The 15,524-nt window shown below is 36.1% G+C and overlaps 1 protein-coding gene across 2 annotated transcripts in view; it reads right to left on the reverse strand.

Moving 5' to 3' along the window:
- Window positions 1-6,915: 6,915 nt before the first annotated feature.
- Window positions 6,916-15,524, reverse strand: part of LOC128181797 (secretion-regulating guanine nucleotide exchange factor-like) — a 36,856-nt gene continuing 28,247 nt past the window's right edge. For both annotated transcript variants that reach the window (XM_052850332.1, XM_052850341.1), the window contains 4 exons: window positions 13,914-13,979; window positions 13,629-13,793; window positions 12,738-12,890; window positions 6,916-7,481 (listed from right to left, as the gene is read on the reverse strand). In XM_052850332.1, coding sequence (XP_052706292.1) covers window positions 7,312-7,481; window positions 12,738-12,890; window positions 13,629-13,793; window positions 13,914-13,979 — 554 coding nt within the window. In that variant the 3' untranslated portion in view covers window positions 6,916-7,311. The remainder of the gene's footprint in view (window positions 7,482-12,737; window positions 12,891-13,628; window positions 13,794-13,913; window positions 13,980-15,524) is intronic.

Raw genomic sequence — 15,524 nt, forward strand, 5'->3', positions numbered from 1 at the left:
TATATCTTAAGGTCTTATACGTTATATTATATAAATAGTGCCTGTTTGGGAGGGTAACAGTTGAAATTGACACCCCGAAAAAACCATTGTCAACCGACGCGAAGCGGAGGTTGACAATGGTTTTCGAGGGGTGTCAATTTCAACTGTTATCCCCCCCAAACAGGCACTATTTATTTTGTTATACTGAATGTCTTTTTTAAAATTTTTAAGAAAATTTTACTGCTTTTATATAGGAATAACGTGAATTCTACAGTGAACCGTACGCGCATAATTTTCGCGCATGTAATATTTTTTAATGTTACCCGTTGCCAAGTGCGTTGCTAACGCTGAGGGTAATAGTAAATATTATTAACTGCGTCTTAACCAATCAGATTTCAGTATTTAACATGAAAGTATAACAATCAATATTATAATAGATAGCTTACTTTATTTTAAATTCCTTCAAGCTCGGAAAACAACTTCGGATATGTTTTCCGAACTTGCCGGAAAGGCCCGAGAAGATACGATTGCTACAAAACAGTACCAATGGTTCTTGAAAATTTTCACCTCGAAATTGAAATTACAGTAACTACATAATGATTAAGGCAATAAGCTATGCCATTGCCGATGTGACGTCCACTCTAGATTCACAGTTCTAAATTAAGACCCCACTCCAGCACAATTCCAGTAGGCTACACCACTGTGTCTTCCTATTGTTAATCGTTTTAGAAATCTGCTTCTGTGTTTTACGATGGCTACAGCGCTAGCTCACCAATCTTTTTAAAAGACAAGCTTGTAGTCATAATAAAATCAGCTTTATGGAGTCATATACAAAGTATCTGGACAATGAAGTAGAGGAGATCCTGTATAAATAGATTTACGAGTTTTCTCCAGGTATTCTTATGTTAAAGTTGCTTGGTCCGATTTTATATCAAATTTTATGCACGATTTTAAACGGTGGTTATGCTAAGTATATGTATAATAATAGACATTGCAGTAGTTTTCCCAGTCAATTAAGCCAAATTTCAATGAAGAAAAATACGTACAAAATTTGCTAACAAAACAAACGACATAAAAGGGTACCGCGTTATTTCGCCTCATGTTAAATTTCACCCCTGACGAGGAGACGGGTATGGTTGTATTACGACTTTGTCATCGCTTTGAATAAAGGTCGAAATGATCAGACAAATTACAAATAAATGTATGTACGTTTTGTTCGCTAATATTTCTTAAGTTTGCTTTCTTTACAATCGATGCATAGCATGCGGGTTGAATAACTTCAATCATTCGGGGGACGAAACCAAACGGTTTCTTTTTCTAAACATTCCCGTGATGCATTTTCGTTTGCCCAAAAAGAAATTATTTTTATTTACTTTGAATATTTCTAACTTTGAAAGGAGACTGATTCTGCTGGTGTAAATAGGAGAAAGTCCATAACTTTCTAAGATAAATGGTTTGTATGGAAAAAATTTTGATACTGTAATAACAAATAAATCGGACCAAGCAGCTTTAAACATATACCCCCTATTTGTAACAAGAAAATTTTATAGTCATGTCACAGAATAAGCATTGCAGTCCCCAAGAAGATCTTAAACAACTGTTATATATATTAACATGTAAAACTACATCAAACTTTGACCCTCTTGTGGGGCCCAAGAACCCTACAGGGGCCACAGTCAAAACAAATAAGAATCAACATGTCAAGAATATGTAAAATCCTTGCATGCAAGTAATACCATATGCTTTTCAAATGAAACATTTGACCCCCCCCCCTCTTGTGGCCCCAGTTTATTACTTGAACAATCATGAATCTACACTACGTGAGGATGCTTCCTCTCAATTTACAACTTTTACGTTCTAGCCTATATCATTTTTTGAGGAGAAGATCTTCAAAAGATTTTTTTTCTATATTCCTATGTTAAAATTCAACCCTCAATTTTGGCCCCACCCTCATCTTGAGGAATCATGATTTGAAGAAACTGAAATCTTCCATACATGAGAATGCTTCCACTAAAGCTTCAGCTATTCTCGCTTTTTTTTTAAAGGTACCAACAAATTTTCAATAACTCTTAACTATCTTTCTTTGAAAGAGGGTGTGGCCCTTCATTTCAACAAACTTGTATTCCCTTTACAAAGAGAACCACTGTGCTAATAAAGTTTGGTTGAAATTGGCCCAGTGGTTCAGAAGATAAAAAGTCGAAAATGTAAAAGTTTCAGGACAGACACTGGACAAACAGGGATCACGCTCACGCTAGACTGAACCGGATAAGAAAAGCTCACTTAAACTTTCAGCTTAGTTGAGCTAAAAACCAATGAATAAAATCTAAAATTCCTCAATGAAAAGAGGGGATTTATCTTGTATCAACTTTCAAAACCATTTTATACTGTCAAAAAAAGGGGAAGTCTATTGGGTTAAGGTGGTAAAGGAACAGGTCGTTTTTAATGTGGATAAAAGTACAAGAAATCAAAATACCTTCACTGTTTTAGAATTTTCAAATTTTAAAACATTTGACCCCAAAAAATGTTTGAAATTTTTTGGAAAAGGAAAAAAATTATAAAATCTCCAGCGGGATTCGAACTCATGACTTAACAGTTCATAATTAGAACTCAAACCCATTGCACTACACGATTAGGTAACAATTTCAGGAAAGAAAAGGTTAATAAAATTGTTCTAGATTTTGTTCCTTTCCATGGGATTACAGATATACATCAAAATATGTAGGTGTCCCATACCACCTTAAATATTCACTCATCTATTATTATATACAGTGTCTAAGAAAACCCCATCTCTTGTTGCTGCCTGCAATTAATGCCAACTCATCCCAATTATATATGTTGATGTGATTGTTTATTTCGCGAGTAAATATGATTGTAGATTTTCACAATTACAATAACTAAACACCTGCATTGACGTCAATTCTAGATTTATAGGAATAGCATATTCTAAAATAGATGGATAATTTAATGTCACCGTTAATACAACACATTAAATAAACCTCCCTTTTACTCACTGGTATATTCCATACTCTAGCTAAACAAACTGGTATTCACTGGAATATGCTAGTATCTTGTGCCAGAGCAAAACTCTGCAATTTTAAGTCATCATTTCAAAGCATTTTTTTATGGTTTGGTGCATTGAAAATAATACCAGTACATGTACATGTATGACCATTTTAAAATTTGCATTACAGTAAACTTCATATCAATTGTAGCATGGAATCCTTTTGATTATAATAAAAAATAGAATTGGATTGGAATAATCAGTTACCTTTCTGAGGGCCAGTAGTTTAATATTCAATACATGTATATACAAATGCTGATTGATAAAACTGAACTGCTTGTCGTAAATTTAAGTATGTACAGAATAATCCGATGCAGGTGATCTGTAGCTCCGGCTCTTACAGCTTGGCTCTACATACTCCGGCTCTTACAGCTTGGCTCTTCATACTCCGGCTCTTACAGCTTGGCTCTTCATACTCAAGCTCTTACAGCTTGGCTCTTCATACTCCGGCTCTTACAGCTTGGCTCTTCAAAATCCGGCTCTTACAGCTTGGCTCTTCATGCTCCAGCTCTTACAGCTTGGCTCTTCATACTCCGGCTCTTACAGCTTGGCTCTTCATACTCCCGCTCTTTTTGCTTGGCTCTTCATACCTCGGCTCTTACAGCGTGGCTCTGCATACTCCAGTTCTTACAGTGTGGCTCTTCATAATCCGGCTCTTACAGCGTGGCTTTTCATAATCCAGCTCTTTCAGCTTGGCTCTTCATATTCCGGCTCTTACAGCTTGGCTCTTCATACTCCAGCTCTTACAGCTTGGCTCTTCATACTCCGGCTCTTTCAGCTTGGCTCTTCATACTCAGGCTCTTACTGCTTGGCTCTACATACTCCAGCTCTTACAGCTTGGCTCTTCATACTCTGACTCTTACTGCGTGGCTCTACATACTCCAGCTCTTACAGCTTGGCTCTTCATACTCCGGCTCTTTCAGCTTGGCTCTTCATACTCCGGCTCTTACAGCTTGGCTCTTCATACTCCCGCTCTTTTTGCTTGGCTCTTCATACTCCGGCTCTTACAGCTTGGCTCTTCATACTCCGGCTCTTTCAGCTTGGCTCTTCATACTCCGGCTCTTACAGCTTGGCTCTTCATGCTCCAGCTCTTACAGCTTGGCTCTTCATACTCCGGCTCTTACAGCTTGGCTCTTCATACTCCCGCTCTTTTTGCTTGGCTCTTCATACCTCGGCTCTTACAGCGTGGCTCTGCATACTCCAGTTCTTACAGTGTGGCTCTTCATAATCCGGCTCTTACAGCGTGGCTTTTCATAATCCAGCTCTTTCAGCTTGGCTCTTCATATTCCGGCTCTTACAGCTTGGCTCTTCATACTCCGGCTCTTACAGCTTGGCTCTTCATACTCCGGCTCTTTCAGCTTGGCTCTTCATACTCAGGCTCTTACTGCTTGGCTCTACATACTCCAGCTCTTACAGTGTGGCTCTTCATACTCCAGCTCTTACAGCTTGGTTCTTCATACTCTGGCTCTTACAGCTTTACTCTTCATACTCTGACTCTTACAGCTTTACTCTTCATACTCCGGCTCTTACAGCTTGGCTCTTCATACTCCGGCCCTTACAGCTTGGCTTTTCACACTCCGGCTATTACAGCTTGGCTCTTCATACTCCGGCTCTTTCTGCTTGGCTCTTCATACTCAGGCTCTTTCAGCTTGGCTCTTCATACTCAGGCTCTTACTGCTTGGCTCTACATACTCCAGCTCTTACAGCTTGGCTTTTCACACTCCGGCTCTTACAGCTTGGCTCTTCATACATCCAGCTCTTACAGCTTGGCTCTTCATACTCTGACTCTTACTGCTTGGTTCTTCATAATCCGGCTCTTACAGCTTTACTCTTCATACTCCGGCTCTTACAGCGTGGCTCTTCATACTCCGGCTCTTACAGCTTTACTCTTCATACTCCGGCTCTTACAGCTTGGCTCTTCATACTCCGGCCCTTACAGCTTGGCTTTTCACACTCCGGCTCTTACAGCTTGGCTCTTCATACATCCAGCTCTTACAGCTTGGCTCTTCATACTCTGGCTCTTACAGCTTGGCTCTTCATACTCCGGCTCTTACTGCTTTGCTCTTCATACTTAAGCTCTTACAGCTTGGCTCTTCATACTCCAGCCCTTACAGCTTGGCTCTTCATACTCTGGCTCTTACAGCTTGGCTCTTCATACTCCGGCTCTTACAGCTTGGCTCTTCATACTCCGGCTCTTACAGCTTGGTTCTTCATACTCAGGCTCTTACTGCTTGGCTCTACATACTCCAACTCTTACAGCGTGGCTCTTCATACTCCCACTCTTACAGCTTGGCTCTTCATACTCTGGCTCTTACAGCTTGGCTCTAAATATTCTAGCACTTACAGCTTGGCTCTTCATACTCAGGCTCTTACAGCTTGGCTCTTCATACTCCAACTCTTACAGCTTGGCTCTTCATACTCCGGCTCTTACAGCTTGGCTCTTCATACTCTGACTCTTACAGCTTGGCTCTTCATACTCCCACTCTTACACCGTGGCTTTTCATACTCTGGCTCTTACAGTGTAACTCTTCATGCTCTGGCTCTTACAGCTTGGCTCTTCATACTCCGGCTCTTACAGCTTGGCTCCATATACTCCAGCTCTTACAGCTTGGCTCTTCATACTTCGGCTCTTACAGCGTGGCTCTGCATACTCCGGTTCTTACAGTGTGGCTCTTCATATTCCGGCTCTTACAGCTTGGCTCTTCATACTCCGGCTCTTACAGCTTGGCTCTTTATACTCCAGCTCTTACAGCTTGGCTCTTCATACTTCGGCTCTTACAGCGTGGCTCTTCATACTTCGGCTCTTACAGCGTGGCTCTGCATACTCCGGCTCTTACAGCGTGGCTCTTCATACTCCGGCTCTTACAGCTTGGCTCTTCATACAGCTCGGCTCTTTCAGCTTACTTCTTTATACTCATGCTCTTACACTGTGGCTCTTCATACTTCATACAGCTTGGCTCTTTATACTCTGGCTCTTACTGCAGGGTTCTTATTACTCCAGCTTCTAGCTCCAGCTCTATCACGTTATTGCAATTGCTTTATAGTAAAAAAATATATATATACAATGCCAGGAAAGACTTCTTCAGTCACATCCAAGACTTGATGCACATGAAAACCCACAACTACAATACTGAATTGGGATGGCCCACTTCACTTGATATCCTTCGATCTGCACTGTTACTGTAACAATGCTCACCATGGATTTCCCTATATACCCTTTTTAACAGCGGCAAAAAAATCAAATTACTGAAACTCCCCTTGGCCTACTGATAATTTCCGGATTGTCACACAACTTATTTTTATTCTAACCAAACCAAAAGCACATTAACTCGATATAGGAAAAAAATGTTTAAAATTTGAACAATTGTTACATATTTTTGTTGTCTATATAACAATTCTTCCCATTAAAGGTAAAAATTGTAACAGCCTCTGCAGGTTTCGAGCTTTTGACTCACAGATAAATTACTGAGGCTTGAACCTATAGAGCTTTCCTGTTCGACAACATGGTTGTAAAAAAAAATGTAATACATGTATTTAATTTCTAATAATTTAAGAAGAAGGTATGTGACAATATTTTCAAGTGCTCTATAAAGCTATGTATAGGAATAAATGTATAAATGTGGTTTTGTTAAAAATTTATTGCATTCATTTCATAAAAAGGGACCCCTCACATGTTCAGGGATATCATCCTTTGATAAAAACTGGCCACGAGGTTCTTGCTCACATTCCAAACAGTTGATGCACACCACACCATAGCTATTATGTATTTGAGCCTTTGACAAGAAAGGGCTAAAAATGCTGACAGCAAAAAGATGGAGAAACAGAGTGGAATCGCCACACCATATACAAATGTCTGATATAAGATAAAGAATATATCATTTTAAATCAAAATTTATTCAGATTCGTTTTTTCAGTGACAGAGAAAACAGGCCAGAAGCTGATCATGTTTTGCTTCAATCCAATAGCCCCTTATCTAATTTCACTTTAGAAAAAGTAAAGTCTTGCATGCTAGTTATACTGTATTGATCTTCAAAATCATGATAGCATTTTAAGAATGTTTTTAAACCATCTCTCTTTATGTTGGAGGTGGGGGGTATAGTTGCAATAGATTCAGGATAAGAGGTCACGAAATCAGCTGGACCACAATCAACTACCGGTAAAGGGAAATTAATTCTGTCCTCTTTTCACAGCTGATCTAGTCTTGTGTATTCCGCTCAAGAACTATACCCTTCTGTGACAGGGCCAATAGCCTGGCCATTCTAGCTATATTTTCAGTCTTTGTCTTGACAAAGAATGAAACAATGTCCAGCACCAGCCCCACAGTCAACAGAAAGAAGGTTCGACACAGCCTTCACTTGTGTCGGTCGGACAACATTGTTTTCATCTCCAGTGGCACACATTCCATGCTCATTCCAACCCCAGGTGAATAATTTTCCATCATCTACAAACAAAATTTATTCAGATGAAGGTGCATTTGTAGAACATAAATTACATTAAATGTGGGAATCATAAAACTCAAAGTACAGAGTCTTTTGTCTTTTAATTTGTCATCTAAGTGTTAAAATTCCAACAAGTGAAAAGCTGTCAATGTGACAGCAAACCGGGTTTTCTTTTATGTGAACTGTATCCATAATCCATGTCAACCCATATCCAGTGAAATGGAGTACCCTATATGCAATATTTTGCCAAAAACTGACTAAGTTCAAAAGCTGGGTTTTTTTTTAATGAATTATCAGAAATCAAAATTCTAGTAATATGCACACCTCTGATCAGGCTTGGGGTAATGCTAAATGTAATGGTAATGCATTGCAATGCATTACATGTTTTCAAAGTAATGCTAGTAATGTGTAATGCCTCAAAATTAGCATTACAAGTAATGCTAATGTAATGCATTACTTTCCAAAATCTAGTGTAATGCTGGCATTACATGGCATTACTTTGCATTACTATGCATATTTATGCATGTTCACTTTAAAAAATGCGATGAATAAATGAATAGTTGAAATTGAATTTGATTAAATTTATTTTTAAAGAAGAAAGAAATAATTCTAATTAAGAAAAAATGTTTTAATTGTACACGTTTTATTAAAAAAGGTTTTTTAAAATTCATTTTTGAATTGTTTACATTACTAAAGATAACAGCACAATTTCATAACATTTTTAAGAGTGTTGTTATTAAGAGTTTTTAATCATTTAAACAATTTACTCCAATTAGTTTGCACTTCAATAAGAAATGTGTCAACAAAACACTATGCCCCCAGGATAATCTAAGTATCAAAACAATCTATTGTTATAAGAAGTGTTAAACACCCCAATACCCTTCCCTTCGCTATGTCACAATAGAATAGGAGACAGACATGCACCTTTAAAAGCAAAATGAATGCACTGTCCATCCATGATGAAAATCAATATCACTTCCAATACTATAACCCATTTGAAAATAATCTTACTTATTTTCTCTCTCTTTCTCTCTGTCTCTGTCTCTTTGTCTCTCTCTCTCTCTCTCTTGTATATTAATTACACTGTACATTAGTTTGGACTGATGGAAAATACAAGATTTATGTATTTAATCTATTATTGCACTTAATATATCCTAAGATAAAGATCGTCAAACAGTATTTTCCAGCCCAAGCTTTGACTGCTCCTGCATAACATTTATTTAGTATAGCCCGGAAGATGGATGCATTTAAAAGATGAACCCTTTGAAACTTCGATCATAAGTGCAACAGCAATCTTTTGTCTTAAAGTATCCTCCGAAAAAAGAAATACGATTAAAATATATTAAGAAATATAACTGGGAAAAATCATCTGTTTATAAATTAATAAAATTAAGTGTCTAAAATTATACAGATTTGTGTAATCTGGGGATATATCTATATTTAGCTTTTAAAAACCGCAACATTATTTCATCAATTGTTTTTTGTTACGCATGTTATCCTGTGTCTCTATTTCATATCTGATATTGTGTCATGCCAAATGTCTATAAATATCATTTTACTTATGTAATATGTTGTTCATATTGCCACAATATGATTATATATTGAGCAAATAAAGAATGACTCTTGTTTATTCATTGAATTTGAACCTGATACTGAGCATTAAGCTGTAGATATGTTAAAGAGTGTTGTATATTTGAAACATTTGCAAAAACTCTTTATTAGCTTTACTTTTTAAAAAAAAGTAATGGTAATGGTAATGCATTACTTTACTCATGTAATGGTAATGTAATGCATTACTTAAAGAAAATCAAGTAATGGTAATGGTAATTTAATGCCCAAATTCATGAAGTAATGGTAATGTAATGCATTACTTTGCAATGTAATTCGCCCCAAGCCTGCCTCTGATATATGTAAAATTGATCTGCAAAAGAACAACTTTCCATCTTGAAAACTGTAGGAGGAGTTATCCGTACAATGAGGGTACCCTTTTGGCAGCCGCCCACCTGCCCGCCATTTTCACCATTTTAATAACTGGATTTTTCCGTTGGAAAACCCGGTTAAAAATGTTTGGCTTGGTGGTTCCATGGAGATCTACTATACATAGGAAGAGAAGTCTGAGCCAACGATCCAACCTTACTTTGTTTAAATTTGATGTCAACAAGTATCTTTACTCCATTATATCCATTGTGAGCAAATTTGCAATAACTTTGTAAAATGCATGGAAACCATCAATAAATTTCTTTTCATTTCATTTTTTAAATAAAGTTTGAACAACATTAACAAACATTTTTAAGATAAAAAAAAATACTTTGAGGCAAAAGGTCGGAGAAACTTGAATGTGTTTGGTTTTAATTGATGAAGTTGAATACTGAAACAAAGCTCATCTCTTCAAGGAGATTTAAATAATCTACAAATGGTGATGATCATCCATCCCAACTAATCTTCAAAAGCTACAGTACAGGCAACGCGGATCCCGTGTTTCCCGCGCCCCGTCACGGTATAAACACATCGAAGTGATCGGCCAGGTGAGACAGGTATACCGCGTTTCCATCACGGTAAACTCATCATCTACCTGTCCCCGCCACGGTAAAATTATCGATGGAAAAGTATCGTATACAAGAGTTATCTCCCCGAATGACAAATAAATTGAATGTTTCTTAATATTTAAAGACGATATTTAACCAGATTTTGACAGAGATAGTAATACGAAATACTTGGAGTCTGTTTTACTATTTTTTTTATTTCATAGCTATTAAATAAATTATAAAAGTATTTAATTTAATACTCGTGCAGCAATTGCAAATAAAATATTTTCGAATCCATTATCATATTTTAAGAAGGTCGTTAAATTAAAAATTATCATGAAATGATTTTAATTGCCAATAAAATTATAAATTTGTACGCAGTGTGATTGTATTTTCTTAACAATTAATTGGTCCGCCTAAATTTGTATTGTTTGTTTTGAAGTCCATGCGTGTCAACTAATGATGAGCAAGTGATTAAAAATGAGGGCTTCCTATAAAATTACCAACCCGGTATTTTTAGCATGTTCCGTTCATTTCTTACAAGGTCTTCTACGTGTAAAGAACATTTTCTGTGAATTCACGTTTAAGTGAATTTGTGTTGCGTTACTTTAGATACATATATGGCACGTCGTTTTTTATCATAGCGCGAGGATTCCCACTTTCTAGTGCGTTACGTTTGCGACGACAATCTTTAAGTGCGAAGCCGTGTGTTCTTCAAGACTCAGTCTGACTGAGAGAGTAAGGAGCCTTAGAGATACCCAGAGTTGCATAAAATTATGTAATCGAAAGATATTGTGGGTATCCCATGTCATGGTGTCGTGATGGTGTACCAGCTACCCGCCGTGATGGAGGTTAGCGTTCGCTCGCGACCGAGCCCCCCTCTTTCTCTCTCTCTCTCTCTCTTAACAGAATAACTAGATAAAAAAATTTGAGAAGGAAATGTTGTTAAACCGTTCTTATGTTCTTACACATTTGAAGAAATTAAGAACATGTTTTGAAAGTTTTGCATTTCTTGCCGATAAAAAAACATTTCATTTCAGTAAATGTATTGATATCATTTTATGTGGGCATGTACATGTAATCTTATTGAATATAAAGCTACTACAAATACAGTGTATGTAAACCTGTTTCCCGTTATCGTAACCTTACCCCCCCCCCCCCCCCCCCCCCGCGTTTTGACTGTCGAAGTTAACTTTATTTGACTTTAGTCCCAATTGTTTTACACAAAGGTGTGAAACCGTCGCACTGACAGGAAATCACTCTACGCTTGAACGCACAGAATTCACAGGAATGAGGCAGGTAGATAATCTGTGTAACGATTGACCAAGAAGAATTCTACATGCATATCAAACAATTTTACTAATAGTTATATCAAATAATTGATTCATTTTACTACATTCTTTAACCACTAAACGTGTTGAAGATGTTCCTTCCCGCAAAAAACCTCCATTATAAACTAAAAGAGAAAAGGGAAAAAACACAACGAATTAAACTTTCCAAACACAGTATATCATGCATCACGAACATTGTAAAAAAACTTAACTGTTAAACATACTTCTTATTTTCTTTATTAAGAATAAAACTTATAGAACGAAACTTTATCATGGAGGACACACATGGTAGAGCTAGCGGGTTGATTTGATTGACAGGTGCAGCACGTGGACTCGAATCTGAAATTGCATGATGGATTCAATCACAGTGTACCATATTCTTTTATGAATACTAATTTTATGAATATTTAGTATTTGATATTAGTATATTTCACATAAGTGTACGTTAAATTACGCCTAAACGTCTCTCTCTCTCTCTCTCTCTCTCTCTCTCTCTCGTAAGGTGTTGTGCGATTAGACGAAGCCGTACGCGATATAGACTTTTTCTTTTGTCGTGAATAGGTGTGAAAACCCTCAAGGGCATGTCGTTTTCTACCCTGAGTTTGTTAATCACTACATGTATACACAGAAAATGATCGTGACTTAAACTTTATATGTATACACAGGAAACGCATACTGATACACGTTATGATTCCATGTGCTTTAACGCAGCACCAACTTTATATATGAATGATAATTTTATTATTGAATGGAAAAATAGATTTCTTATTTGATTCCCGACATTTGTTCATTTCTCAATTTAAAACATACACAAGTCATGTATTGACAGTTTACGGCGCTATGCGTGTCAACTTATAAAATGAGAAGATAAAATTGCTCTGCATTGATACGAGTTCATCTTATGAAAATATTTAATTTTAAGATTGTTATAAAAACAGGATTATCAACTTATAGAAATAATAACTGAAATAAGCACGTCAAATACAAAGATATGTGTTCTTATTTACACATTACAAAATTTAACAGCATAATAATCATGTTATGTTGTAATTCGAATGTAGTTTCCGATTTCATGAAATTCTATTTCATAAATATAATTTATTAATTTTATAATAATATGGACTACAATTTATATACAATGCAGCTGTTATGCTTAAATCTGAAGTCGCATTATTGACGTGGATTTACGCGACCTGCATTGCCTGTAATGTACAGTACAGGTAAAGTAACAACAACAAGCAGCAGTAGGAATAACGGTAAATCACACCGTCGCGGTGTCATCACGGTCGCTATCCATACCGCGATCAAAAACCGCGATGGTGTATCGCGGGAACGATAAAAATACCATGACGGTAACGCGGGCCAATACGGGATCCGCGTTGCCTGTACTGTAAGTTGGTACCTGTTATGGCTAAGTTATGCTCGGATCCACATCTGAAGGAATTCACACATTGTAGATCTTCTATTGGTTGTGGATTGCTATCATGTGATTGGTCACATGATCTACCTAGCTGACCATAATCTCCTCTTCCCCATGAAAAATTTTTTTCACTGGCTGGAATAAATATATTTAATGCCATTTTCATTATTTATTTAGATGTTTTCAAGATTTTCCAGAAAATTGGGTCCGTAGGTTGAACATGTCCTAAGAAAATTCCCTCTTTAAAATCTTCAAGTCTCATTTTTTTATGCTGATTTTTTTTAGATGAAAAATATAATATCTATATAATATACTATATATTATAATCCATTTACCTGATTTCACAGACAAAAATTATTTTTTTTTTCAAATTCTTCAAAATTTGAGTAGGTTGGTCATGAAAAACAACTTAGGTCCAATAAAAAAAGGCCCTAATTGAAATTCTAAAATTAATCCAACATTATACATGCACATTTGCTTAACTTGTTTCATTCACTTCATAAATATTTAAAAAAAAAATTTTCACATTATGGGGAAACAATTAATGCTAGAAATTGCATATGATCTTTAATCATCTATGAATTATAAAGCACCACACTTTAAATATGTGGTTTTCAGGACAAATTAACAAATATACAATACAGTAAAACACAGTTATAGCGAACATGCTTGAAATGAATTGATGCTTACAGTGAAGTGAATTTCATTCCCCAAGACTCTATTACATGTTGTAAACTTGATGTATATAAGGAAGTAAAATTGCCCGTCCCTTGGACTTCGTTATAAGCGTGTTTTACTGTATATTTTTGTTCATAAAATAAGGAATTCACAGTTAGTATACTGTAAACAAAACAGACTCCTTAATATACTTACCTGACTGGACAAGGCAGTGTGTCCAACCACAAGCGATTTTAACTATTGGACCATCAAACAAAGATTTGGAAATAGCGTAAACCAACACGGAATGCCCAGGTGGGGGATTATGATTAGTTGCAACTCCGTATTTGAATGTTCCAAAACACCATAAGTTACCATTCTCTTTCAAACAAAAATAGAGCCAGATTCTTATTTTTTCAATGCATCAAAATACCATGTCCATCTCAAAATTTGGAGATAAAAAATGACGTGCAATCATAGGAATATTCAGTAGTATTTTACCTGTGAGTGCCAAAGTATGAAATGAGCCAGCAGATATCTTCACAAACTTGTATCCATCCTGTGGCTCTAGAAGAAAGGAAAAATGCACTTTGTTAACAAAAGAACTTAAAAAGATGTCAAAAGTATACACGTCTTACCTAAATACCCGACCCAACAGGCCAGAAAAAAATTCTTCCCCCATGGCATCTAAATTTACGTATAGACTGCCTGATTTACTCACATATCATAATCATATCATATTTGGCTGTGTATATTCACATAATTTAGTGTTTTTTGGGGAATGCAACTTCCACTATATAAAGTTTATGTGCATTGCTATATGACATGCAATATATATAAGATTAGGAACACTCAGGAATATGCTAATTCAAATTCATCCAAGTGGTTGATGAGATCCCATCCCATGATACACAAACAGTAAAACTCGTTTAGTACGAACACTGATATAGCAAATTCTCGGATATAACAAAGTTTTTTGAGTCCCTGGTAAAATTCTTAACAAATCTTTGCAAAATTTTACAGTTATAATGAATTCAGATATAACAAATTTACGGATATAGTGATCTGATTTTGAGTCCCATAAAGGTAAATAATAACGAAATTTAACATTTTTATTACGAATTTCTTAACAGTTTCAAAAAAGTTTGAACTACTGTTTAACAAAAAAGTTTTAATGAATTTATTTTCATAAAATTTTTTCAAATTGAAATCTGATTATTAAAGGTATAAAAGTAATGTATTTTTATTTAAAGCCTCAATTAGCAAAAAAAAAAACATGTATATAGTGAATTCGCTATTATAATTATTATTACGAATTCCTTATATGGATACAATGAATCACAGATATAACAAAGTAAATCCATTGACCCTTAGGACTTCGCTTTAACCAAGTCTTACTGTACTGCCCTTTATGTACAATTTGAACTGTTTGCATGTGAATTTTAAATTAATCAATAATCTAAACATTTCATGTCATAGGAAGTATGGTCTAATAATTATTACAAACAAAATTAAATTATGCCTGCTGTAGATATGCTTTTGTCTGCCATCATCATGTGCATGGATTTAGGGAAGGGGTGGGGGTGAGGGGTCTAGACACCCCCCCCCCCCCAAAAAAAAAGAGGCCCAGGGGCCACATCACTCACCTGAGCAACAATTGCCTTAAGTCTGATCAAATTAGCATTACAGTATCAAAATCAAAATATCTTGACAACTAAGTACAGTAGATCTTGCCAAAAAAAATATTGAAAATCTGCCAATTTTTATCCACATCTTTTTTTGGTAAATACCAAGCCCCTTTTGTTGTTGTACCTGTAAGAAGATTTTTCTCTAATCCATAATTCCCCCCCCCCCCCCCTCAATTTTGTTGCCCCACTTTTCTCTAGGGAATCATGGTTTCATCAAACTTAAATCTGCATAACCTGAGCTTTCACACAAATTACTGAGTTTTGGACTGAAAACTTTCCCAGAATATTTTTTAAGATTTTCTGTATATATTCCTATGTAAAAATTCAACCCGCCATTGCGGTCCTACCCCCAGGGACTATGATTTTGCAAACTTGAATTTACACTACCCGAGGATGCCTCTACACAAGTTTAAGCTTTTCTGGC

The sequence above is a fragment of the Crassostrea angulata genome, chromosome 1 (genome assembly GCF_025612915.1).
Source record: "Crassostrea angulata isolate pt1a10 chromosome 1, ASM2561291v2, whole genome shotgun sequence".
Classification (NCBI taxonomy): domain Eukaryota; kingdom Metazoa; phylum Mollusca; class Bivalvia; order Ostreida; family Ostreidae; genus Magallana; species Magallana angulata.